We start from the raw sequence: 26,577 nt of genomic DNA, 5'->3' as shown, positions 1-26,577 counted from the left end.
GGTAGCTGAGCTCTGAAGATCTGGAGATCTCCGCAAACATCCTCTAAAACCCTCTGTGAAGAGACTATTAGAAACTGAAGGCTGTTGCACTGAAGTGATAAAGCAACATAGAGTCCCTGAGCCTCTCTTCTTTGCTGAGTACTCCTCAAATGTCACCTGGAAGAAATACAAAGAAGTCTGAAGAAATAGAGAAGTACAGAAGAAGTACTAGATGTTGCCATACTTGACATTAGTTCTGTGGCATGTATTATCCTGAAGTTGCACTTCATCTCTAGCAGAGAGTGGGAGATGCTTGTTTTGAATGCCTACGTCCAAGTCTCCTGATGAAAAAAGGTTCCCAGAACTTCCACTTCATTCTCCTTTTCTAGGAACAGTCAAAATTGAGGCACCTTATACTGAAATAGAGGGAAAACTCTATTCATTCTAAGAGGTGCTTTCTTCCATTAATGCAAGAATTGTGGATGCAACTTTCTAGCCTCCAAAATGAGGAGGAGTTTTGAGGTCTAAGTGCTATTAATATTTTCTGTTTGGTCTAGCACCGCAGATTAACCTGTGAGCACGTGCAAAGTTCTGATGGTCTTGGATAAAGCAAGAGCTAGGACTAGGAGAGTAATATGGGGAAGAAATTGTGGCTGGCAAGAGAATTATTGCCAGGACTGTTGCTAAGGGGTATATTTAATGTGAGTCATCCAGAACTACGGGTAGATGGGCTATTCCCTTAATCACAGAATGTAGTAGTTGTTTCTCTTCTTTGATTTTTTTGTTGGTGTTGTTTATTTGCTGAATGGATTATTCTCAAAAACAGATTTATTTCTGGGAATTTCCTTTCTACCTTCTCCAGGGCCAGCAGCAGGCTCCCCAAGTTCAGCAAGCTGGGATGGGGCCAGCAGCTTCTCAAGGAATGGGGTCTGGAGCACCGACAGCAGATCCAGAAAAACGCAAACTCATTCAGCAGCAACTAGTTCTCCTCTTACACGCTCACAAGTGTCAGCGGCGAGAACAGGCCAACGGGGAGGTCCGACAGTGCAACCTCCCTCATTGCCGAACCATGAAGAATGTCCTGAACCACATGACACATTGTCAGGCTGGCAAATCTTGTCAGGGTAAGTGGAGAAGTTGTTACATAGATGTGGTCAATATTTCCAGGACAAGAAGGGCTCCTAGAAAGAGATGGAGAACTAGTGGTGGGTGGCTTGGGAAGTAGAATTTTTTTAACCTATCTGTCCCCTTAAGAATGGAAATCATAAACTTTTTCTGAGCCTTTAAAGTTTAGGCAACTTAGAGGGGACAAGGTAGCACAAAGATGCATGAAGATGTTTTGCTTAACTTTGTAACTCACTGTAAGATCTTTTGGATGCTGCCTTCTGATAAGGGTAGACACAAGGCAGGAATCTGCACGTAGGAGTCTACCTGTCTCCCTTAAACGGAAGAGACAAATCTCAAGCAATAGCTAGCCAGGAATTAAGCTGCGACTGGCACTGGTGAACTCTTAGTCTGTCCTAGTAGCCAAGGAAAGTGTATACTACCTTTTTGGTAGCCTGGACTTGTCCAGGTTGTGCCGATTGCTGGCATCTCAATTGCTTGGTAACAGTCTGCCTGATGTATATGGTGTTATCCTTCAAGCCAGGGAGACATAGGCTTGGGTGTATAACTTAGAGCTTTCAAGTAAGCTTTAGTTGAGCCAATAGTAGTTGAAGAAATCTGGCTCCATTTTCAGGGCTAGTGAGTGCTGAACTATTTGAAGTAATACTTTACTGACCCATGTTGATATAGATGTGTACCCTGAGAGAAATAGTTGCTCCCTACCTGGTTTGTGTTGACCATGTGGAGATACTGGCAGTAGTCTGTAACAGTTTTTCATTCCCCTCCCTTTCTCAGTGGCACATTGCGCATCTTCCCGACAAATCATCTCGCACTGGAAGAATTGTACGAGACATGACTGTCCTGTATGTTTGCCTCTCAAAAATGCTGGGGACAAAAGAAACCAACAATGTAAGTCTACTGGGGAATTCTGAGTATTGGAAAAACCGTAAAAGGCGTGTTGGGAGCTAAACTTTCTTGTACCCGGGTGATAGTGGTGATGCTCTTGAACCTGGGAACAAGTAATATGACTTTCCTCTTCTTGCTTTAGAGTTGCAGAGTATTTTTCTGTCTCTGATAACTTGTGTTTATGGAAGCTTTTTAATTTTGTTGGATTTTCCTAGCAGGTGAGTGGTAAGGGTGAACAAGTCATAGCTCTCAACCAAATGATTGGCTTTTCACTGCCACCTCTTCTAGCTGGCCAGGTTCTGGAGACGTGTACATACACAGAGGGTTGTGTCGTTTCAGCCCTGATGATATTCGGTTCAGTCTTCATCCTTTGTTTTGCATCATATGTCTCTTCCCCCTTCTCTTTTTGTCCCCTTGGTCTTCATGCCAAAATCTTTGGCAAGGTTTTTGTCACTGTGTTACTTGTATGTTGTTTCTTTCTCCTTTCTTGTTACTTGGGCTCTTCTCATGACTAATGTGAGCTAAGCTATTTCTTATTTTAAGAAAATTATATATTAAAAAAAAGGCATTACAATGGCTGCTGAAGAGCTTGTATGTACCTTTCTGCCTTCAGCCTCTGTGACATGATGTGCCTGTTTTCAGTTTGAAGCAAACAGATGTGTCCTAAATACTTAGAGTGGGATTTCCTCTCAGCAGCTCAAAGGGAAAACAGCATATTGTTGGAATGGCTGGTGGGGTCAAAACTTGTCTCCCTGTTTCATGACAGGTTTTCCAGACCCAGCCTCTTCTCTGCATGCTCCTAGAAGGAGATGTTTTAGTTCTGAATAGCCAGTGGACTCTATGTTCTTTCCCTGTTTTCATGGACCTCTTTGGCTACCTGCTGCTGTCCTTATTAACTTGGTATGTCTCTTCCAGCGCTGCTGGGCGGAGCTGCAGTAGGACTTGCAAATACTGGGTCTGTGGGCGTGGGGCAGCAGACAACGCCCAGCATAAACACTACCAGTCAGATAGACCCCAGCTCCATCGAGAGAGCCTACGCAGCCCTTGGACTGACCTATCAAGGGAACCAGATGCAGACACAGCCCCAGGCTCAAGTGAAGAATCAGCAACAAGGACAGTCACCCCAGGGTCTGCGCCCTATGAATCCTATGAGTAAGTTTATCTGTTAATGTTAAAATGCAAACTACAGGCAACTTTCCCATGCTATATCTAATGCAAATTTTGTTAACCTACTAGCTTAATACTGCTAGTTAATTTGCAAGAGGTATGGCTTTGCAATATTTTAGACTTGAGATAGCAAACTACTCAGTGGAACAGGAACATTAGAGGGCCCAGATGCACTCTCTTGGTAAATAAGTTCTCTGGGGAAAGTATTTTCTTTGGAAAAACGATTTTTTTTTTTAATTTGAGAACCAGTTTTCCAAAGCATTTTATTTAATGTTGTTTTGTAGCTTTATAATTGTACTGTAATGCAAGTTTGGGGCTTTTTAGGAGTTTTTAATTGGAAATGCATGCATTGGAATGCCTGTATTCAAGTGTACTTCCTTGTCACTCAGACTGCAGCATTTTACAGTTGTATCTCAGACATGTTTGTTTTTAAAAATGGAAAGTAGTAAATAACAGACTTTCTCTGTGAATCCTGTCATGTGGACTCAGGTAACTGTAAATTGTGTGGGTGGCTTATTGCAAAAATCACAAAAGACTACGTAAGACTTTTAATTTGAAGTGCAATTAATGCTAACCTGGCTATCCCCAGTATCAAATGAAGTATTTAACCATCAAATCATAATTTTGATACTTTGAGATTACATCACAGGAATTTCTCTCACCTTCAGCTCTTTGCTTGAGTTGCTTAAGTAGAGGTGTGGTTTTTTAATGGAAAGGAGGAAAAATCAGCTGGTAGAGATTTATCACAAGCTTGTATGGGATTGTAGTGATCCTATCTATATGCCCCGTGTCAAGCTTGCATACGGAATGAGTGCTGTGTATGCACAGGAATTCCATGGGGAAGGACCTGAGAGATTGCAGAGGAAAGTAGCAGTTGGTTGCAGGCTGCAGTTCAGTGTGCTGTTTCTGCACCAAAGAACATGCTGCTTCTGAGTTACTCAACAAAAGGTTGTTGGGTAGACTTGTTAACGAGATGACTGGTCCTCATAGGTTGCATGTGACTTGTATACTGCTAAAAATTTGCCTTCTACTGTGTAAAGCTTTTTTTTTTTAAAGGTGTGGTGGGGGTGGTTCTGAGAGCTTAGTCTTAATTCGATTAAAATAATACGGTTTTCTACTGTACATTAGAGTGTTTTACAAATAGGTGAATTTCTAGAAGCTCCAAAATGTTATAGCAAGGGGGTTGAAAGGAATGTGTCATCCATTTTTCTGAAGCAAAATAGTTCTCTGGGGGGTTTTTTGGTTTGGTTTGGTTTTTTTTTTAATAGGCACAGAGTTTGGCCTGTGTGTTCTTATTGGGTACTCCTTGTAGCACTGATAAGAAAATCGAATGAGATGGGGTTGAAAAGCTCTTGGAGAGTGAAGAACTGAAGCTTAATGTAGAAAGAAGAAGCATGCAGAGTGTAGACTTTTGGCTGTTGTTTCATTATTAGGAATGGGTGGCTGAGGAGGGAATAACAACAGGTGGGATAGGAATTACCAGGTCATGGCCTAATTTAGGAGAAACAGCAGGATTTGGTGAGGACTGAGATGTGAAAAGATAGTCCTAAGTAGATCAAACAAATGGCTGGTTTTGGCAGTTGAAAAGGGAGAGTTAAGGCAAAGGTTGACAGTTGTCTTCTACACCAGCTTGCAAAGTGAATTTGGGAAGGAGATGAAAGTGACTAAGGGAAGGGAGGTGGGAGGCAGCTTTATGAAAAGACTGTTAAACACTTGGTTGTGATATTAGAGGTATGTGTTAGGCTTGATATACTTAATTTCAGTGGATTTCTCTTGTACACAATGTCTAATTTGGCTTGAAATACAGATTCTGTAGGATTTGGATGTCCTAAATACATGTGAGGCTTGGTAATGGCTTTCATGCTACTCTCAACTTCAGAGAGTGTTCTATTCAGAAGTGCCAGACAGAAATGTGCTGCATTTTTCTTCACTATTTGAGTCTTAACTGTAGTCTGTGAGGAAAATAGGCTATTTTTTTATGTTGATTGAGGTCTGCTGTGATTCAGAAAAGCAGATTTTGGTATGTAACAAATTACTAGAGGTTTTTCCTGCAAAGGATTGTCAGATTTTCCTTCCTAGTACAAACATTGGAGTTAGTTGTAGGATCCTTAAGTATGGAGTGGGTGAGAGGGGACCTTGTCAGATGTGGGTGGTAGCTGATGTTTTAAGTTTTTGAAGCCTTTGTGAATATATATCCTAAACCCCTGAATGACAAAAAAACCCCAACCGCTTCTAAACAAAAAAAACCAGAAGTGGCTGGTAATGTTGAATCTTTAGGGAATCACAGAAAAGGACTCTAGTACATAACGTTTGGAGCAAATTGAAATTGCTTGTTTGAGACGTTCAGGAAGGTGTGCTGAGGAGTAATGTGGTGTGGTGCTTCACTTGGAGGTCACCAAGTGTCTGTGCCTCAGACTTTTTCTAAGTTTGTAAAAGGAAGAGGGTAAAGAGAGTACTCCCTTCACAAAAGTCGAAGTACTTGAAAGCCTAGACCCTTGTTATTGGTGAGCAATTACTGATTTTGCACAGTAAACGGCCTGTTCATTTAAGAATACTTATTCTTCTGTTTTCCAGGTGCAAATCCAATGGGAGTGAACGGAGGAGTAGGGGTTCAAACCCCTAATCTGCTGCCTGACTCAATGTTACATTCAACCATGAATTCTCAAAAGTAAGTTGAATTATTCTTTGCACCCCAGTGATTTTGTTTTGATCTCATGTCACTTCTTACATAAACAGTGGGGTAAATGCCATTGATGGCTATCTCTCCCTTTGGATTTTGTAGCTTTTGTTGCAGTTTTCCAAATCCTTGGGTAGGACAGCATGTACTCTTTCATGGCGTTGTTTTGGTGTCTGTGCAGCTATTTCTGCAGAGTTTGTCCATTGATTAGGGAATGGCTGAACTAGCACTTTGTCCTAACATTATTCTAAAAGAGGCTATGACTGTAAGATGACTAAGCTTGGGCTAGACTTTTGCCCTCAATTCTTGCTCTGTTTTTGAAGCCCCATGATGAGTGAAAGCACCAACGTTGCCAGTTTGGGAGCCATGCCAACAGCACAACCATCCAATACCGGAATTCGAAAGCAGTGGCATGAAGACATTACTCAGGATCTCAGAAACCACCTTGTTCATAAATTGTGAGTAGCTAGTAACAAAACAATCTGCTGTTGGGTGAGCTGCTGCTTCTGAGGTGGGGGGAGCAGGAGGAAGCCTGGCTTCCAAAGCCAGGGGGCCAGGGAGTGAGTTTTGTCAGGGCCCGTGAGAAGGGAAGGCAGAAGCCTGAAAGATGGATGGAGCTGCATCTGCTGTTTTGGGGCTGTTGTAGTGGAAGTGTCCCGCTCTGTACTCAAGCCATGGACATGGGGGCAGCGTCCCCCAGGAGCAGTAGCTGTGCCACAGTCTGTCAGAAGACTTGCTTGCTGCTTTGTGTTCGGATCGGATCACTGGGGTTAGTGCTGATGTCCCTGCCTGGGGACTTCCTAACCATTTGCATGCTTTTCTTTTTTTTTTGTTTTCCCTCCCCCAGAGTCCAAGCCATATTTCCTACTCCTGACCCTGCAGCACTGAAGGATCGGCGTATGGAGAATCTGGTGGCATATGCTCGGAAAGTGGAAGGGGATATGTATGAATCGGCAAACAGCAGGGTGAGATGTCATCCTCGGGCATCTAGTTGTGCGTCTCTCCCCCAACCGCATAGCGACTGGGGAGGAAGAGGAGTGAAAGCACAGATGAGAGTCCCAGGCTGAGGAAGCGTGTGTTCAGGGGCTGCTGGATGGGGGAACCAGCCAGCTGCAGGCTTCTGCCTGGGTGTGCCGGGAGTCGGGGGGGGTGCTCGCTGGGTTGTGTTGTGCCTGAGGCTTCTCGGGGTTCCCTGAAGGCAGCGTGAAGCTCTTCACTGTGATTCTCCCAAAGAAGCGTCGGACACGAGAAGAGAAACATCTGGTGTTGTTCTAATGGTTGCCAGCAATGCCCTGAGCAGTGCTCTGGTTTTGCCCTCCTGTCTGTCCGGGAGCCCCTGTAAAGGGAGAGCCACCCCCACCCAAGCTGAAACGCGTGTGTGGAAGGCTGTTTCCCGAGCTTGGATCACCGTGACCTGTTGCCTTTGCTTAATGTGTGTCCGCCCTCCTTTCCTGACTTGTATTGCTCCCCAACAGGCAGAGTACTATCACTTGCTAGCGGAGAAGATCTATAAGATTCAGAAGGAGCTGGAGGAGAAACGAAGAACCAGGCTGCAGAAGCAAAACATGATCCCAAATGCTCCGGGCATGCCGCAGGCTCCCATGAATCAAGGGCCCAATATGGGACAGCCCCAGCCAGGGATGTCTGCAAGTAAGAACAGTTGGGTTACTGAATACCTGGTGCAGGGGAATCCTCTGCTGTCATTTTGGTAGGCTGGTGACCATTTTGCCCTTCTTGTTTCACAGGTACCTGGCTTGCTCAAAGTTAAACAGAATTTTCTCCTCTGTTCAGAAGTACTTGCAAAATCTTTGCTTTGCTTATGTGTTAGTTAATGACCATAGATTATCTAAAAGCATTTAGTCTTCTGAACAAATTGAAATATTGTAAACATTTACACTTACTTTCAGGGTGGAGGGAATGGAGATTAAGTTGCATCCTTAATGTAGAACTTCAGTCTTGTTAGATTCACCTTTAGAAGCGATTTAGAGATAACTTCAGTTACAATAAGAGAAGTATCTTCTCATAATATTTAGTTGTGTGGTGTTTAAAATGATCATTACTACTACTGTTGTTGCTAAGTAGAGAGTATGATGAAGTGCTTAGGTGTTCATGACTTTGAAAGTTTAGGTAGTGCTTGTTCTGTGCCACGTATGTTTTTTCAGACAAATGGCCTTTCCAGCATGCAATGAAAACCAGATTTCACTTTTTTCCTTATGCAGCTGTCTTCTATTTCACAGTAGTTCTGGTTCTTGAATTGACCTTCCTAATGCTAAACAGATTATTACTAGATTCCCTGCTAACTATGCATTTGTATATTAGAATAAAATTGACTTTGGAGAGGAGTTAATGATCAAAACTATCATGCTGCTAAAGAGTGTAAAGTCTCTTCACAAACATTAGGAAGGGACAAGGTGCTGTAAGCTGTCAGGTATCTACTATATTTTTATTTGGGTAACAGTTAAGAACAGGTAACAAATTATTGTGGGTGATATTTCTAGTTAGAAAGTGGAGAGAGGCATCTGCTGACATTGTAATCTTGTATTTCCAATTAAGTCCTGTAAATAATCAAAATACAGGATTTGAAACTGTACATTTCTAAACAAAATTGCATTCAGTACTCTGATTTAACTGTAAAAGAACTAATATTTAAATATTTGAGCCACAGTCTGCTTTAAGATTACTATTTTTTTTTTCCCTCTGTGATTCTGAACTGACAGCTCTGGAGACTGAAGCCGTCTTGCTTAAAACTATGTGCAACGGTTCTGCAAACATACTTTGTAGAGCACTCCCCTCCCCCCCACCCCCCTGTCCCAACTCTGTCGCAAGAGCTTTCTTCTCAAAAGAAGAGGATTTTTATCCTCAATCCTTTCAGTCTTGCATGTTCTTAGATACTTTACAGTGAAGAGTGGAGTTCTTAAGATACTTCATGGAAACAGATACATAGCCGTCAGTGACACTGTATTAAGTTGTCTGAGAACATAGGGTCAAAATTTGAGTTAGTCGACTGAGGAGACAAACTTCATGTTTTTTTCCTAACACTGCATAAAGATCCAGTAGCTCCAGGCACATGCTACAAGAATCTTCATCTGAGTTCTTTTTCTCCTGCTTAAATTTGAATGCATCTTGGTAAATCCAGTTCTGGGTCTTTTTATGCTTGAAGTCGGAACAGGATTTACCAAGATGCATTACCAAGATCCAAGAAAGATCATTAAAGGTTGATGCTGTGACTTTGTTTGCTGTAACTTCTGTAGAAAGTTGATCTTCAGCAGTATATGTGACACTTCCGGTTATCTATCATGTACTCCAGTAGTTCTCAAACTTCAGAGCTTTGGTAAATACCCTGTCGAACCATATAGTTTTCATAGTATTTTAAATATAGAGGTGCAGTAACTGTGTAGAGTGGTCTGTAGAAGTTCTTGTGGTTTGGAATGTTTGTGAGCTACTGAGTTTGTAGTTGTACCTTGATAGCATACTTCAAATTTGTCTTCAGTTTCTGAAAGCTGACTCTTAAGTCGGAGGATATTTCTGTCAATGGGACATGCTTATATTTTCAAGGAAGTTTTTGGTTTTGCGTCACACTTTAAGGACTCTTCAAGAGTGTTTAGAGTTACTGAACTGTGTCTGTACTTTTTTAAAATTCTTTTTGCTTTACACACTAAAACCCATGTATAAAATTCTCACTAAAATGTTCAGTCTTCTAAATGCCATAATCTTATTCCAGTATCTTTTTTTCCAGATGGTCCTCTTCCCGACCCAACCCTGATACGTGCCAATGTGCCAAACCAGATGATGAATCGCATGCAGGCACAGCCAGGTAAGTATTTGAAGAAAATTCACTACTGTGATTTTGAAGGAATGTTGGAATTGGGCAGCTCTTGCTGAACTGTCATAGCCCTTTTTTTCACCTGCAGTTTCCCCATTTGATTAAGAAAATAGCTATCTATATTGTATAATACTTACATAGGTGTGTATATGTTATATATTTTAAAAACTATATATATCTCTAATAGCATTGCATGATCTTATGAATTTAAGAGCTGCATATTAGCTACTTGCTCTCTTAAATAAAGAACCTGATGCTTTTGGAACTTCTGATCATATGAACATAGGATGGTGGGGTCAGTCAAACATGGTAGGCCTAACCACCTTAAATGAGGGCATGTTGGTGGCAGAGGGAAGATGGTGAGAATACTGCTCAGAAGGAAGGGGCCAAACCTTTGTTACATATTCAAGAAGCATTGTAGCCAACATACGAAGTGCTTAAGGAAGTGAAGATACGGTTTGGCATTAAATAAGTGAATTTCTAATGTGTAATTAAGATAATGCAACTTTCTGTAGAAAGTTGATCTTCAGCAGTAGATGTGACACTTGGTTTTTTATCACGTATTCCAGCAGTTCTCAAACTTCAGAGCTTTGATATCAGTTAGTGGAAACAATTCTTTCGGGGGGGAGAAAAACTAGCCTGTATTCTGAAGGAGTATGGTAGTTTGAATGCTTTATATTTAAAATTATTCTGTGTAACTGGTTGATAGAAGGAAATATTTCCTTTATAGTATTGCATGCATGAAAACTGGTTGCTAGAAAACAAAATTAGGAAGAGACTGACAGCATTTCTTCTCCTAATGTTGAATGGTGCCCAAAGGAGAATTCAGGCCTTTGTTTATAAGTGTTTTCTTGGCACAAACTCACAGGAATGAATCAGTTTGGCCAGATGAACATGCAGCTGTCACCGATGGGACCCCGGCAAACCCCTCCTCTTCAGCACCCTGGACAGCTAAGCCAGGCTGGGGCCATGAACCAGGTCAGTGGGTGTTTGGTCCAGGGTGTTGAGCTCGCAGGTTTGCTTCTGTTGGCAGTCGTTTCCTATAAATAAATAAAAGAAATTCTAAAAATCAAGCATTATTTCTTCATTCTCTTGACCCTTTGGTTCCTCTCTTGCATCTCCACTGAAAGATTTGTCTGATCTATGTCCTGGTTTCAGCTGGGCTAGAGTTAATTTTCTTCTTAGTAGCTGGTACAGTGTGTTTTCAATTTAGTGTGAGAATGATGTTGATAACTCACTGATGTTTTAGTCGTTGCTCAGTAGTACTTATCCTAAGTTAAGGATTTTTCAGTTTCCTGTGCTCTGCCAGCAAGCAGGTGCACAAACAAGAAGCTGGGAGGGAGTGTGGCCAGGACAGCTGACCCAAACTAGCCAAAGGGTTATTCTGTACCATAGAAGGTCACGCTTAGCATATAAACTGGGGGGAGTTGGCTTGGGGGAGGCGGATTGCTGCTGGGGCATCGGTCAGTGGCTGGTGAGCAATTGCATTGTGCATCGCTTGTCTTTTCTTGGGGGTTTTTTGTTTTGGTGGTTTTGGTTTTGTTTTGTTGTGGTTTTTTTTAAATTTTATTCCTTTTCATTACAAATATTATATTTTATTATTGTTAGTACTGCATTTTATTTTACTTATTAAATCATTCTTATCTCAACCCTTGAGTTTTAATTTTTTTCTGTTTCTCCTCCCCATCCCACTGGGAGGGGAGGAGTGAGTGAGCAGCTGCGTGGTGCCTAGTTGCTGGCTGGGCTTAAACCATGACAGTCTATGGTAAGGTTTTAGATCTTGGTGTGAAAAATTGCCTAAAAATTAAGTGGCTTTTTGTGGTGGTGCATCCTTAATACAAGGAACAAAAATAAATCTTAAGTCACAGTCCCAATCTGAAATCAATATCCTTTTCCTTGGCTTACAAAGGAAATCATCATAATTTCTGTCTTTTGAGAGGAGCTATAAGCAGGTTTTCCATATTTTATCCTACAGATAACCAGCAAACATCAATTTCTGCAACAAGATAAATGGTTTTTTTGTAAAATGTTATGGAGGTGTATGCACATTGTGTGAAATGAGTTCCTTTCTCTTCCAACAGATGGGATTTCCTTCACGTATGCAGCAACCAGGTGTTGGCCAGCCTTCTGGTCAGAATCAGTTTCTACAACAGACCCAGTTCCCTGCTTCTTCCCCAGGAATGAACACAGCGAGCATGCCTATGACTCAGCCTGGCAATCAGACACCAGTTTCTCAAGTAAGTTTCTGGTTTCTGTAAGCAGTGTCAGTGGGCTTTGTCATTTACTGGTTTCCTTGTTCAGTTTGTAGTAATGGACAAAAACTTGTTTTCTCAAGATGCTTTTGGAATTATAATAAACTGAATTCATTTATTGCAACCCTGCGTTTTGCTGATGTAGCACTGGGTATGGTAAGGGTGAAACATTGTTGGCTTGTTCTCAGGCTTAAGTTTAAGTGTGACAGAGGAGTGAGTTTGTTTTCGTGAAGCAAAGAAGAAATTGTTACTCGGCATGCAGTAGTTAAGAATTTCTTGCTGAACAATGAAGTAGCAGAGCCTGAGAAATTAAGAGATGGTGGAATAAGTCATAAAAAGGCATGTCTATACAGGATCAATGTGTGTTGCTGGCTTTGGGGCATAGGAGGGTTATCACTACTAAAGATCTGAACTTAGTCTAGCAGTTTCCTTTCTGTCCTTTCCCTCTCCCTTTTCAGCAAGAACCTTTCAGGCCAGGAAGAAGTAGGGAACGTCAGTTTGCTTCTCGTTGATGCTTCTTCCTAGTTTGCAGGCAAGATTACTGTGGAGTGACAGCTTTTTTCCTTGATGAATACAATTTTTTGTAATCTCATAATGGTGCAGTTACAGCTGTACTTATTTCTGATGATAAATTCAGTTTCTAGTTTTGCGGGTGGGGGCATGGGCACACTAAGTGTATTTGAATGCAATTTTTCACTGTGGTGTGTTGTCCCATATTCAGGATGTAACAAATCTGCAGTTTTAGAAAGAAATGTTTTGCAAACTGGGAGTGTAGTTGTGCGGTTCTTTAAATATATTGACAAGTGTAAGTTATTCTATTGAAACTCTCCTTTAGAGCTGAATAAATTATAAAACAGCTTTATGTTCTTGTGGAGCAAAATAAATCGAATACACCATTTCTCCTTTTGAAATAAAAGTTTTAAAAAATAAAACAGACAATTTGTCACATTTTTAAAAGCATGCCAGTAGCTGTGGGAAAGCAGTCATTTGACAGTAATTTCTCTCGCTTTTTTCTATTTCAAGTCATCGCAATTGTGTACTTGTTTGCCCACAGGCACAAATGACCAGCGCTTCCTGTCCTGTGAATTCTCCTGCGATGGCTCCAGGTTCTCAAGGGAGCCATATTCACTGCCCACCTCTTCCACAGCCTCCCATGCACCGAAATTCTCCTTCTCCAGTACCTAGCCGAACCCCAACACCTCACCATACGCCCCCAGGCTTGGGATCACAGCAACAGCAAGCAGCAGCAGCTGCCACTTCTGCCCCCACACCTACGCCTCAGGCAATGCCACCTGGACCACAATCGCAAACTATGCACCCCCCTCAAAGGCAGACTCCAACGCCTCCGCAGGCACAGCTGCCTCCACAAGGCCAGCCTCCGGTTCCAGTTACCCCTTCTGCAGAGCAACAGCAGCAACCCTTGTCACAGCAGAGCACAACTGCATCAGTTCCCACACCAACAGCACCACTGCAGCCTCAGCACCCCACAACACCTGTAAGCAAATACTTAATTGTGCTTTCCCTGCAAATGTTTTAAGTGTAAGGTTTAATTTTCAATTGGTCTCTTATTTTTGTGCGAGCCTGTGATAATGGAGGTAGCTTCTGGCATGTTTAATATCAAAATAGGTTTTTCTGCATTTGGGAAGTAACCTTTTTTGCATCAAGACAAGTCTACAGACCATCTCATGTTTCCAGAGAGGGAGTGTTTTTCAGAATTGTAGTGCATGTTTTGAAATTCACTGTGAAACATGGATGAGGTCTCCAGTTATGTCTACATGTGCATGGCGGTGGTGTACAATAGGGAAACAGTATGTAATTTTCTCTATACTAGGCCTTCTAGTGCATGTTTCTGTTGCATGTTTTTCTATAATTGGAGTTGTACAGCAGTATGTTCTTCAGGTGAAGCAAGTAGAAGGACTAGAGTGCATTTAAACTTGGTGGAAATGCAGTATAGGTAAAGGTGAATTAGAGAAAGAAAAATAAGTTCATTAGAAGCCTGTTTGTAATGTGCGTTTTTTCCCTCAGCTTTCACAGCCAGCTGTAAGCATTGATGGGCAGGTATCCAACCCCCCATCCACCAGCAGCACAGAGGTGAACTCTCAGCAGACTGTTCCAGAGCAGCAGCAGCCACCCTTGCAGGAAGTGAAAATGGATATTAAAACAGATGAAGGGGAACCAGAACAAACAGAGCTGCAAATGGAAGAGAAATCTGAGGTGAGATTGTCGGCCAGTTGTTGGGTAGAGTATCTTTATCTAGTGCTGCTAGATGCTTTCTGTTTCCATGCAAGCCATTCCTTCCAGAGTTCAATGAGAGCTGTAGGTGCTGCCTCCTGCTGCTATTTTGATTGTTGTCTTCCTCTACTTCTTCCTAAAGAAGGGTCTCTGTTTTCTGGTGAGATGGTGGTAGAAGCCAGTGGCCCCAGAGAGGACTGTGATAATGTGTGCAGCTGTGAGGTTTTTTGGTAAATGCCAATGTAAGAGGGCACTCAAGTCAGTCCTTCAGATGTTATTGGCAGCTGTTAAATGTTAAAACAGCAGATATTGGGATGAGAGAAAATGGCCTCAAGTTGTGCCAGGGGAGGTTTAGATTGGATATTAGGAAAAATTTCTTCACCAGAAGGGTTATCAAGCATTGGAACAGGCTGCCCAGGGAAGCGGTGGAGTCGCCATCCCTGGAGGTATTTAAAAGTCATGTAGATGTGGTACTTAGGGACGTGGTTTAGTGGTGGACTTGGGAGTGTTAGGTTTACGGTTGGACTCGATCTTAAAGGTCTTTTCCAACCTAAATGATTTTGTGATTCTATGTACATGATGGGCTGCTTTACTGGGCTCTGACAACTTGTCACTGAGGAGAGCTATAAGCGTGGCTGCCGGTAGTGTCATCGTAGCAGCCCCGGTATATGAGAGACTGTCAGACCTGCCTGAAGAGCTCGATAAGTACCTGTGTGTCTACTTGCAGCTCAGAATGGTTAGCAGCTCATCATTGCTACTACTGTAGCATTTAAAGATGCATTCTAGCACATCTGCTCAAGTTTTAGGCAACTTTTGACTACAAAGTAGATACCCTTAATCCTAGGAAAGAGTGGTGATCAGGATGGCAGACAGGTTTAAAGGACAGAAACGTGGATGGGTGACTTCACAGGACACTAAGTGACAGGCTCCAAACTACTTTCCAGGTTAAAGTAGAACCAGTCGTGGAGGAATGTAAACCAGACCCAATGGAGCAAGAAGAGAAGAAATCTGAAGTGAAGACTGAAGTACCAGAGGGGGAAGAAAGACCTACTACTCCAGCTACTCAGTCTTCTCCAGCAGCTGGGCAGTCTAAGAAAAAAAGTAAGCAGGAACACTGTTTTGACTGAAATTCACTGAATCTCCCTTTAGAAATCTTTGTGGGGGAAAAACCCAAGCTGTTTTCACTGATACTCAGTAGGTTTATATGGATTCTTCTTTGTGGCTTTTGGACAAAAATATCTAGTAATACATGTGCTTGTAACTGGCTCTAGGCAAGTTCTTTAAGACTTTAGTATTAGACATTAAGCTTTAGTAAAATTGTCAATACAGTAGAGATTTGAAATACACTTCAGTTACAGACAAGTTTTTTTCTTGGGACCTCAGAGAGGGGCTGTATCTGGAATGTAAACTGGCTCTATTAAATTTAGCGGTGTCTTCCTATGATAAAAACAAGATTCTCTTTAATATTTTGGCCATCTCTTTGTGTCCAGGTGATCATTTTAATATTCTTCACGGAATTCAGTGTTGCAGAGGGTAAAGAAGCCATGCCAAGTACCTTAAACCCATTGTCTGTAGTCTTTTCCACAGACCTCACATTTTCCAGCAGGTTTCTTCCTTACAGTTGGTTCTGCTATCTTTCTAATGTTGATTGTTTTTCAAAGTTTTCAAGCCAGAAGAGTTGCGGCAAGCGCTTATGCCAACACTGGAGGCACTTTACCGTCAGGATCCAGAGTCTCTTCCATTTCGACAGCCTGTGGATCCCCAGCTACTAGGAATTCCTGTGAGTGTCTTGGCAAGATACTTTCCTGGCTTCAATTTAAAACTACTGTATTATGACACACCTGTTTGAGAACAGCTTAAGTCTATCATGTTAACATTTTTATATTGATGCATTAGGCAGTGGAACATACAATGTCTGACGTAGGAAAGTTTGGGGTTTTTTTCAAAAGTTTGTTCAGTTCTGTGTTCCTTTTGATAAGTAAGCGGGTGTCCCATACACTGAAGTGATTACCAACAGATCCCCAGTGCTGTGTGGGCTTTTTGTGGATGTTGCTTCATGTTGTGATGCTTCTATTGCTGAATTCCATAGGTGTTCCCCATCATATATAAAACTTGGCTGAATATGTGGGAAAATAAGTAGATCAAGGCCACTTTAAAAAAAAAATCCATCAATGGTTATTAATCTGTTAAAAGCAAGGAAGAGACTATTCAAGTTAGAGTTTTTGCTTAGGTCAAATTTTCTGCTTGTTTTAGAATTGTCTTCAGAAGACATTACTATCCTTCAGGGATCTGTGTTTTAAACTCTCTGGACTACCCACACAAGTTTACTATTTATACACAAATATGTAGACATAAAAGTCTTACTTGGGTGCTTTGGGCAACATTTTTTGCCTGAAAGGTTTTTTTGTTTGGTTTTGGCGTGGTTTTTTTTTAGGATAGATACTACAAAAATTCAAGGCCTGCTGTATTGTAAGCAGGCATAAATATTGTTAATATGCTTTAACAAGCTCTCAATTGGCTGTCATATTCTCCACTTTTTTAGGAGAAGTGGTCCCATAACTGATGGGGGGGGGGGGCGTGGAAAAGGCATTCTTTAGAGGAGACATGATATCTTTTATCATCTAGTAAAGTTATTTCTTTTTGTTTATTAGGTTGTGTGGTCTACTAAAAACAGTTGCTTTCTATTAATGCTCTTGTGTATATCCTCAGATTGCAGTGGCTGCAAAACCATTGCCATTTCCTACTTTCTGTAATAATTGTTTTGCTGACTAAAATTAGAGTGGCTTCATTTCATCAGGAGCAGAAGAGCAATAGAGCCTGAGAAATAAAGGAATGATGAAAAGAAAGCACTGGGGAGTGATATGGTATTACTTGGAGATTTCATTGTATGTGACAAGCGGTTTGACAATGAAGTCAGAGGAACCTGTTTTTCTTGATGTACTGCAGAAGAATTTATATGCTGAGAATGCACATGCTGTCATGTCACAACATAGTTCTGTAGTAGTGTTTTGATACACTGTGTATTCTTGCAGGATTATTTTGACATAGTGAAGAACCCCATGGACCTTTCTACTATCAAGAGGAAGCTAGACACAGGACAGTATCAGGAACCGTGGCAATATGTAGATGACATCTGGCTCATGTTCAATAATGCCTGGCTGTATAACCGCAAAACATCTCGGGTATATAAGTACTGTTCCAAACTGGCAGAGGTGTTTGAGCAAGAAATTGACCCAGTTATGCAAAGTCTTGGTTATTGCTGTGGAAGAAAGGTAAGAAAATAAGTATTTCTAGTCCACTGCTTGCTTCCTGGTATTGAAGGGGGAAAAATACAACAGTTGCAGTTGTTAGCAGTTACAGTGTGTCAAAAAGTTTTAAAGTTTACCAGGATTTAGCAACCCTGAGTAATCTGATTTTGAGATTTTTATGGATCTTCTAATTCTATCTAGTGCTTAAATTGTCTATTTGTATATAAGCCATTGGGGAGAAAAAGTTGGTAACTGAAGGCTTATTTTGATTAGGGCAAACCCGTTTGCTATTGCAAATTAAAAAGATGTGGTTGTTACTGCAGAAGAAGTGCTCGCTATTTCACTGTATATTGAGACTGTGTATTTCATTTCCATTGTCTTGCTTTGATATGCTTTCCATCTTTGGAGAAGAGCTAACTTGAGAATAACAGTCCACTGAACGTTTTTTATGACTAACACTTTGTACCTTTGCTGTACTGTGTGATCTGTGCACAGAATAAGGTGGAAATGATCATTGTCTGGGTCACGCTTGCTTCCCATGGAGAGCAAGTGAAACCATGTATGAGTACTAAGACAACCCATTCCTCTTTGCAGTTGGAGTTCTCACCACAGACTTTGTGTTGCTATGGCAAACAGCTGTGCACAATCCCTCGAGATGCCACTTACTACAGTTACCAGAACAGGTAAGGAAAACTCACTTGGTGCACTTTTGTGCATGCTGCAATCAATCTGTTAAAGGCGTGCATGCATTTACATATACACCCTCTTTACATGTGTACTCCTTTGTGTTTTAAGATAAAAATTTGCTGGAAGTGCCCTTGAATAGTTTACCTTGTGTGTTAATGATTTCTTTCAGCAAAAGTTCACTGCAGCCTTTGCTCTTCCTCTCTTGTTTGCAGAAACGTGATGTTTTACTAAATTTTTATCCTGCGGTTAATTAAATCTTCAGTTATCTACAAATCATATATACAAGTCTGTTGTCTTTGCTTCCTACTATACAGCAGTATTTTTCATGCAGAACACTGAGTAAACTATGCAGCAAGTATATTAATGCTAATAATACATATTATACTCGTCAAGTCTTTGTTTTTCTCATGATGTTAACACTGAAGAGCAAACTTTTGTGATGCAAATCTTCATTGGAAGATCTGTGTACTGACATATTCAGTAGATTAATGCTTGCTTTTTCTCCCAAAGTTTCCTTAAGGGAGTTGTCTTGCAGTAGCTGTCAGCAGCTCTGTAAAGTATTGTCACTTCTACAGCTCTTTTGAATAATTTTTTTTTTACTTGGGGTTTATTAAAGGATTTAAACGTATTTGGCTTCTGAAAGAAGGTTTCTTGCTAGGCATCTCTTTGGAAGCGAGGCAGGAAGAAGCAGGGAAATAGGTGCTTGAAGACTCCCATATCCCCTCGCCTGTCACCAGAATGCACCTGTTGGAGCAGAGGGCTGGTTATCTCCAAACTATGTCATCTCCATCAATTTAGTTCCTGCGCTCCATTCTTTCCAATGCCTTAAACAAACAAAATAAAAAAACTGGGAACAACAAAAACACTAAAGCTTTTACCTGAAAGCCAGGAAGATTTTCTAAGAATTGCATTTTTCTTAAGCACCTGGTCAGGTGAAAACAACCAAAGAGCTACAGGAGTTACATCTTGACCTTCTTAGGCTTCATAAGGGTTTATAGCAATGAATAGAGGTTTTTAGGAGTGAAGAAGTAGAAAATAAGCTTATAGTATCCCATAACTGTTGTAGTTTTAGACTTGTATAGTGTTAGAGCTTTTCATATCGTGTCAGTATCTTCTGCTTACATTTATCTATGTGCAAGTGCTAGATGGACTAAAAGACTACTATTCAAAAATCTGACATGCTTTACATGTTTTCAAACATTAGAAGGGAATGTTTGCACTATTAACAGGTGCACAGGTGTGACTGGTAAATTATTTACACATATACATATATATCTATAGACTGAAATGTACAATTCCAGAAGCACTGTTCTCTGTATTATCTCAGATGAAAACTGGGAAAGAGGGTTAAGAGACCTGTCTTTTTAGTGTAACAACTGCTATAGTGTTGGTTTGTGTGGCTTTATTATAAACTTGTTTGAATTTTCTTTTATTTATTTTTAGATGTCTTGTGCACTCAATTAACATGCCTTAGTAATGGAGAGGCCACAGTTCTAGAACATTTTTGAGGGCTGGGGTAGAATCTTGAATTAATCACTATTTTATTCAAGTATAAATGAAATCTTTCTCTGTAATCCTTGCTGTATTTGATGCCTGGACTGTTGTACACTCAAACTGGGCTATGGCAGAATTATATCAATGTACAGCATTATGTGTGTAGTTAATGTTAGGTATTTAGTTAACATACAGTTTGACAGTTCTATAATTAATGTCTGTAAGATTTTTGAGGACAGATTTTATTGTTCTTGAAGCTTATGATGTTTAGCTTTCCCTTTCAACTGGGAGAGAATCCTGTGGCCTTTCAGCATTTATACATTTAAGATGGAAGACTATCCCTCTTCCATTGATCTCCTGCAGATTCTCCTGCAGATCCTCCTGCCAACAGAACTGCTGTGCTGATGTACAAGTCAGAGTAGCAGTTCTTCCTTCCTGCTGTTCTTTCCCCTTTCTCATTTTAATTCTTTGCTGTACGTGGCATGGATTATTAAAATGAAGAGGGTATGGGTATGCTAAAATGGAATACTCTTGTTTAATTTGCTTTAATCATTTGCTGCTTGTGAACCCATTTGAGAGATTTAATGCTAATCTGTGCTTTGCCTTGGCTTTCTGCTTTGTGTTGTCTTGTCCTGCTTCTATGTTTTTGGTTTTGTCCTGCAAACCCCCATTTCTTTGTTTGTTCGTGTGTGTGTTATTTTTTTATTTCTCCTTTGTGCTTGTCATTGTCTGCACTTGGCTTTGATTGCGCAAAAAAAAAAACCCCAAAAACAAACAAAAAAAACCAAACCAACCAAACACAATGTGGGGCCCATAAATCTGCATCATTGAATATCCTTGTCGCCGTTGATGACCTGCTCTCTGCTCCTGTCCCTTCCTTGGCCTGCTGTGATTGGTGGCTCCGTTGCTTGACTTGGGCTGTGTTGTGTGGACGGAGCAGTTCACCCAAATATGGCCTTCTTGCTGACAGGTATCATTTCTGTGAGAAGTGCTTCAATGAAATCCAAGGGGAGAGCGTTTCTCTGGGAGATGACCCATCACAACCTCAAACGTGAGTTATTTGTGTTTGCTTGGGCTGTGCATTCATAAGCTGTATTATGGTCTATAGAGTTTTCTCAAAGAGAAGGAGTTTAGTTTTAGGTAACCCTTGCTGTTTGTAGGCCAGTGGAAGGTGGACCAGATACTCTTCAAAAAGCCCGGACTTGTGCTGTAGATTTTTTTTTTTCTTTAAAATCTGCACTGACTGAACTATAGTGTAAAATAAGCACTTAGTGCTTAAAATTGTAACTATACCAATAGAGGGGAAAGAAGAGAATTGCTTTTTTTTGGGGGGGGGCGGTGGAAGTATTCTACTGCAGAAAAATAACGATGCATGCCTGCAGGCAGGTAGGTGACAAACATAATTTGAAATAGTCAAATGTACCATTCTGTTTATAGACTGGCTATGCTATTAAACTTGTATTCAACTTCAGATTGTTTTTCATCCAAATCAGAAGTAGGGAACTTCCTTTTGCCATACAAATATTTTGCTGTCGGAGTGCCATCTGCTTATGTGTGCAGTTGTTGAGGAGATCACAATAAAAGGCAGTGTGTGAATTTAGTTGCCTTTTCCATGCTGGTGGCAAACTGTTGGGACAGTCTTTCGTTCTGCTGTACCCTCCTCACACCTTCCCCCAAAAAATCTTGAAACAGAATTTTGGGAGACTAAGGAAGCCCTTGAGGGACAAATGAGTGCCAAGCAGTTACTTTTTGAGCTGCTGAAGAAAGCTCTTTGGGGGAGGGCATTGCAGGAACACTGGGGATAGAAGCAAGTGAGGAACTTGGGAAAGTCTGAAGCCAGGGGGAGAGTTGTCAAAGTTGGTCATGGGACGAACTGAGTTAACTTTCACTGGAAGTAGAAGTCGTCTTTAGTGCATGTTAGCAATTCCTGGTTGCACTGATGGATGTATCTAGAACAGTAGTGAAACAATCCATTGGGGCTTGGGAAGATGTAAGAGTACCTCTGCCTTTCTGGAAGGAAAAAGGAAGAAATAATGTTCGTATGTTGGTCAGTACAATGGGCCATGTCCCTGAGGATAGTATGGTTTACTACTCTAGTATAAGCAAAGACCCAAAGTGTAATCAATATTGTCCAGTTTTGTTAATAGGAGATGTGGCATATGAAGTACTTACGTATGAGAGAAGCAAGTATCTATATACGTGTAAATCTGTGTATAAATAAACATCAAATAAATTCATGTTTATATATAAATTTTTGTTTAGCTGCTACGAGAGTACAATCTTTCTCATACGTGTAAGTTGGAATGGTTTGCTACAAACCTGTGAGTCAGGGTAGAAGGCAGCATAGAGTGCTTTTGATTTTTACACTAGATTTGGAAACACAGATGCTGGGTACAATTTTTTTTTCCAATAATGAAAACAATCAAAAGCGCTTTGAACACAAGCGATGGTAAGAAGGTACTTTCTCTCTTTCTCAGAGAGGCATGTACTGATCTTCTCACGTTACACAGCACCCTCTTCGGGGTAAATTCTCAGAGATCTAGGTATTGTATGATTGTTCTGGACTATTTTGAACCAGATTGGTGTAAAAGATACCTGGGACCTCACTGTCAAAAAGATGGAATTTCTAGCCTTGCAAATGCTGTGGAGAAGCTAAAGATAGTGCAGAGTAATGGCTGGGCTGGGGTTGCAGGGTTTGGAAGCTGAAATTTATCCTTTGACGTTAATCTAGGAGGAGGGCTAGGGGAATCTGGTATAAGATAACCTACCTTTCTCAGTAATCAAAGATAATTTGAATTCTCTGCCTTCAGACTGTCAGAGAGGCATATCCAGTGGTCCTTTCACTGTGAAATACTGATCAGACTGGCCCAGAACTTGATTGTCAGCAAGTTTTATAATTTATCCTTTAGTAAAACTGAATAAGGGATCAATGTGGTTCTCTACAAGCTATTGTCCCATAGAAAAGAATGTTTTCCATGGGCAGAGTTAAGGGTGGCATGTACTTTAGTTGTCTGTCACTTTTGTGAAATGCAACTCCTTTCCCTGCAGTGCCAGTGAATGTTTAAAAAAATCTGCTTGCAAGTTTTGTCTTGATGGATGGATGTGTGTGGTATGGCATGAATGTATGTTGTCCTGTGTTAAAACTGAGTTTTATTGCCTGTTTCTCCATAGCACGATAAACAAAGAACAGTTTTCAAAAAGGAAAAATGATACACTGGACCCTGAACTGTAAGTAATGCTGTCACACTTTGAATGTTCCTCATTTCATCGTAATTATTTTGTAAAAGACATGTCGTTCATTCACTATCAGTAAGCAGTATATCTGGCATTCTGTGCTGAGAACCCAAACCACCACAGCTGTACTTGAGAAATACATAACGTTGAATGTGTGGGCTGAAATTATTGCATTTTGTTGTCTTGAATGTGGATTCAACAGAAAGATGAATGCAGATAACTCTGCTTTGGAACCCTGTTGTGGCAAATGCTCAAGTCTCAGGACTGATTTGAGTCATTTGGCAGTAGCTCTTTTGGTGCTGTTGGCTTTTCTAGTTGTCGTATTTTACAGGCAGCTGTAGTAGAAGGAAAAGTTGTTAAATTTCAACCGGCCAGTTCTTCTGCACTGCTCTGGAAGCAGAATTGTAGACATTCAGTAGAGTTATGATGGTGACTCAGCTGCTTTTCTTCGTGTTCCTGAGGGGTTTTTTGAAGCCACTTTACATGGTCCTGCATTATACACCTATGCTGCTACTCTGCAAACATTATCTTCATTCTCAAATGAATGAGCAAAAAGGATTTGTATTCTTCCTACACCATCCTTCTAAGGGCATAAGGGTCAGCCAGTTGTTCTTTTGTTTTACAAGGGCTGTGGGAAGGAGAGAATAGTAACTTGATTCATAACTTCTCTTTGCCTCTGTTACAGTGAAGATACTGCCTAGTGCTAGAATACAAGCCTAACTTAACAGTATGATACCATATGCTCTACATAAATGACAGCTATTCATTCAAAGTCTCAGACTCTTATGAATAGACATATTCAAAAGGAGTCAGATTGTCCTGATACATGAAGCAACCTTAGGTATTTTGGAGAATTATATTCACCAATATGTGTGAAGTAGATCACATCACTTACCTCAGTTGTCCTTAAACCTCTGCTAGTCTTCTGAAAGTGACTTTCATACTGCTTGTATTTTCTTCCTTCTCACCTTTCTGCAGTATATTTGCAATGTACCCCAGGCTTCAAGCATAGTGGGGCAACTAACAGCCAACTGTTTCTCCTGGTTCTTCACTTCTGACACCTGTGAATCCATTTTCTTCTCTTCATTATAGCAACAAGCAGTTTACAGATTTTACTGTTAGAAGGGCTTCACTTTAAAAAATGAGTGAAGTGGATGGCAGTAAGGCAAGGAAACGGTAATAATAATGTGTCCCTGACTTGAGCTGACATTCTTAATTGATTCTGGATGCTGTTCTCAGCATAGATGTGACCTCTATGTTAAATAGGCTCAAGAGCCTAAGTGCTAGAACTCCTCTAATAAAATATTACAAAATATACAAGCAAGTAATGATACTACTAACCTTGCTTCCCTTACCCCTTTTTTTCCTTCTACAGATTTGTTGAATGTATAGAGTGTGGAAGAAAAATGCACCAGATTTGTGTTCTTCATAATGAGATAATCTGGCCTTCTGGGTGAGGAATTTCTCCTTCTTAAGTAGAGGGTATATGATAGATTTACTAGAGTTAATGCATAAACTTCCTTATACTGGTTATATTTAAAAGAGTGTCTAATGGCAGAATTTGAACTCCCACCTGAAAATTTTACAGAAACTATAGGGTAACATTGAATGTAGACATCATATCTTACTGTGTTATGTGTGAAGTTGTTTCTAATCTTAAATGTTTCTAACATTCCTTTCAGCCTTATGTTTCAGCCTTTTATGTTTAAAGATACTAGTCCTTCGTGAGAAGATGTTTTTAGTTCTGGTAACAATTTCATAGTGATCTATTTTCTGTACAAGTCATATTGCTTTGTCATCTTCAAAAAATTTTGTAACTACAGAATTAAACAGGTGAGGTCAGTTTTTTGACCTCGGTTATCAGATTAAATCTGAAAAACAATCTTAGCTTTCTTTAGATACTCCATGGTTCTTGATCAACATACTGGTTTTCTTCTGATTGCTTTAAAAGCTTTTTAAAGAAGCTGATAAATTATATGCAGATAAAGCTCTGTAAGAGCTTAAATGTTCCCTTTTTTGACAAGATAGCTATGACTTACCATTCTGTTGTCCCATCCACATTGCTGCAGAATAGGGTAGATGTCCTGTAACTGAGGAAGAATCTGCCCATCATTTCATGCTACAGTGTACTTGGGCGTTTAGAAAAAAATCAGCCTTTTGCTTTATGTATTGCAGTATCTCATCTTCATCAGAGACAGCAGTTTGAGACTATTTGTTCCAAGAATACTTTAAGCCAAAATTGTTAGACCGGCAAGTGGAGACCCCGTTTCCTGGGCTTGCGGGTGGTGACGTGGGTGACTGACAGGAGGTGCACCCCCTGGAGCTTAGATCCTTCTCTGCAGCTCTGAAACAGTTGGGCCGTTTCTGCTGGCACTGTTCTTTGTGCTGTCTTTTATTTCAAATTTCAGCTAAGGTATTTTCCAGACCAGATAAGATCTGGTGAAAGATTTTGCTTCTAATGGTGTGATGCTAAGGAACTTTATGGTCTGACTTGGGGTGGTTTTTCACGTTCTCCTATTTTTGCTTCAGCTTTGTCTGTGATGGCTGCCTAAAGAAAACAGGACGAACCAGGAAAGAGAACAAATTCTCTGCTAAAAGTAAGATTCTGACACTTGCACCAATAAATCTTAAATAATTAAAGAATGGGGAAGGGGTCAGTTTTATGCTCGTTTTGCACTTATTTCAGTTTTTTTGAGTTAAAGGATACTTTTGATCAGTTCTGTGATGTTCAGAATGTTTGCATTCACAGGTGTTGTTGGTTAATAGTCTGTTGTAGAGGGTCAATGTACTGTTTTAGAGCACTGCTAATGCAAGACACACATTCTTTTATCTCAATGGCAGTATTAATAGCGTTGGGAAATAGTTGCTGTGTGACTGCAGTCTAACTTAAACTTACGATAAAATGTTCAAGTCACCGTGACTACTGCTGCTCTTAAAAGCTTTGATGGAGGTAAAGGTTGCATCACCTGGTGACAAAACTCTGTATAGACATTTCCTCTTGATCAAGGCAGTTGATTTGAAGGCAGTGTAGGAGGAAATCTGTGCAGTCATTGTCCATCTGTTCTAAAGACAAAATAAGTTCCTCAGAAGCTTCTTAGGTTGGTGCACTTCTTACAGATAGTGAGTATTTACATTTCTGCTAAAAAACAAAACCAAAAAACTCAGCCAGCCAATAGCATCAAGGTTCAGCAAACCATTCAATGACTCGTTTCAGCATCTGAATGTTTTTCCAAAATCAAAACTCCCTAGATTCACCAAGAATACAGGAAGAACACAAGGGTTCTTTCACAGTTTTTATCAGTTTTTGTTTCTAGCAACCTGTATGTATTGCATACTTAATGTAGTATAGTGATGCTTTACTGAAAGGTGTCAGATTGGAAAAATTAAAAGCTGATTGGCAGATATGTAACTCTACCAGAAGTAATGCACAGCAGTGAGGCAAGCCCTGTTACACCAGAAGCCTTAAACTCCTTTTCAGCTCTAGGTTTTTGTCAGCTAATGTTACGCTTGTACATCTTTTGTATGAAGATTGTTTGAAAATGAGAAATTTCTAAACTAACTACATTACTTGCAGATACAGTTGTATTTACTTGTTCTTTCCATTATTGAAATACATTCTTCTGGTAAGTGGAGAGACCAACTTGGCTAATGTGGCTATACTTCCAAATGCAACGTCTGCTCTTGAAGCTATGTCTGAGAGCAGTGTTTTGTAATCCAGTTTAAGTAATTAATAGCTTCTAGTCAGGAGGAGCCTTAATTGTGATTGACTTTTAA

At 40.5% G+C, this 26,577-nt stretch overlaps 1 protein-coding gene across 2 annotated transcripts in view; it reads left to right on the top strand.

The window, feature by feature from the left end:
• The window catches only part of EP300 (E1A binding protein p300), a 67,596-nt gene that overhangs the window by 28,634 nt on the left and 12,385 nt on the right, over positions 1 to 26,577 (top strand). For both annotated transcript variants that reach the window (XM_069807139.1, XM_069807140.1), the window contains 20 exons: positions 842 to 1,103; positions 1,879 to 1,992; positions 2,905 to 3,141; positions 5,731 to 5,824; positions 6,157 to 6,291; positions 6,681 to 6,798; positions 7,309 to 7,483; positions 9,570 to 9,647; positions 10,525 to 10,634; positions 11,738 to 11,893; positions 12,963 to 13,403; positions 13,934 to 14,122; positions 15,085 to 15,241; positions 15,802 to 15,920; positions 17,173 to 17,412; positions 17,983 to 18,071; positions 20,540 to 20,620; positions 22,741 to 22,797; positions 24,179 to 24,256; positions 25,333 to 25,400. In XM_069807139.1, coding sequence (XP_069663240.1) covers positions 842 to 1,103; positions 1,879 to 1,992; positions 2,905 to 3,141; positions 5,731 to 5,824; positions 6,157 to 6,291; positions 6,681 to 6,798; positions 7,309 to 7,483; positions 9,570 to 9,647; positions 10,525 to 10,634; positions 11,738 to 11,893; positions 12,963 to 13,403; positions 13,934 to 14,122; positions 15,085 to 15,241; positions 15,802 to 15,920; positions 17,173 to 17,412; positions 17,983 to 18,071; positions 20,540 to 20,620; positions 22,741 to 22,797; positions 24,179 to 24,256; positions 25,333 to 25,400 — 2,998 coding nt within the window. The remainder of the gene's footprint in view (positions 1 to 841; positions 1,104 to 1,878; positions 1,993 to 2,904; positions 3,142 to 5,730; positions 5,825 to 6,156; positions 6,292 to 6,680; positions 6,799 to 7,308; positions 7,484 to 9,569; positions 9,648 to 10,524; positions 10,635 to 11,737; positions 11,894 to 12,962; positions 13,404 to 13,933; positions 14,123 to 15,084; positions 15,242 to 15,801; positions 15,921 to 17,172; positions 17,413 to 17,982; positions 18,072 to 20,539; positions 20,621 to 22,740; positions 22,798 to 24,178; positions 24,257 to 25,332; positions 25,401 to 26,577) is intronic.

This window comes from Haliaeetus albicilla, chromosome 19 (assembly GCF_947461875.1).
Source record: "Haliaeetus albicilla chromosome 19, bHalAlb1.1, whole genome shotgun sequence".
In the NCBI taxonomy this organism is placed as follows: domain Eukaryota; kingdom Metazoa; phylum Chordata; class Aves; order Accipitriformes; family Accipitridae; genus Haliaeetus; species Haliaeetus albicilla.
The sequence above is the reverse complement of the archived record's forward strand: the minus strand, read 5'-3'. Positions and strand labels throughout refer to the sequence as shown.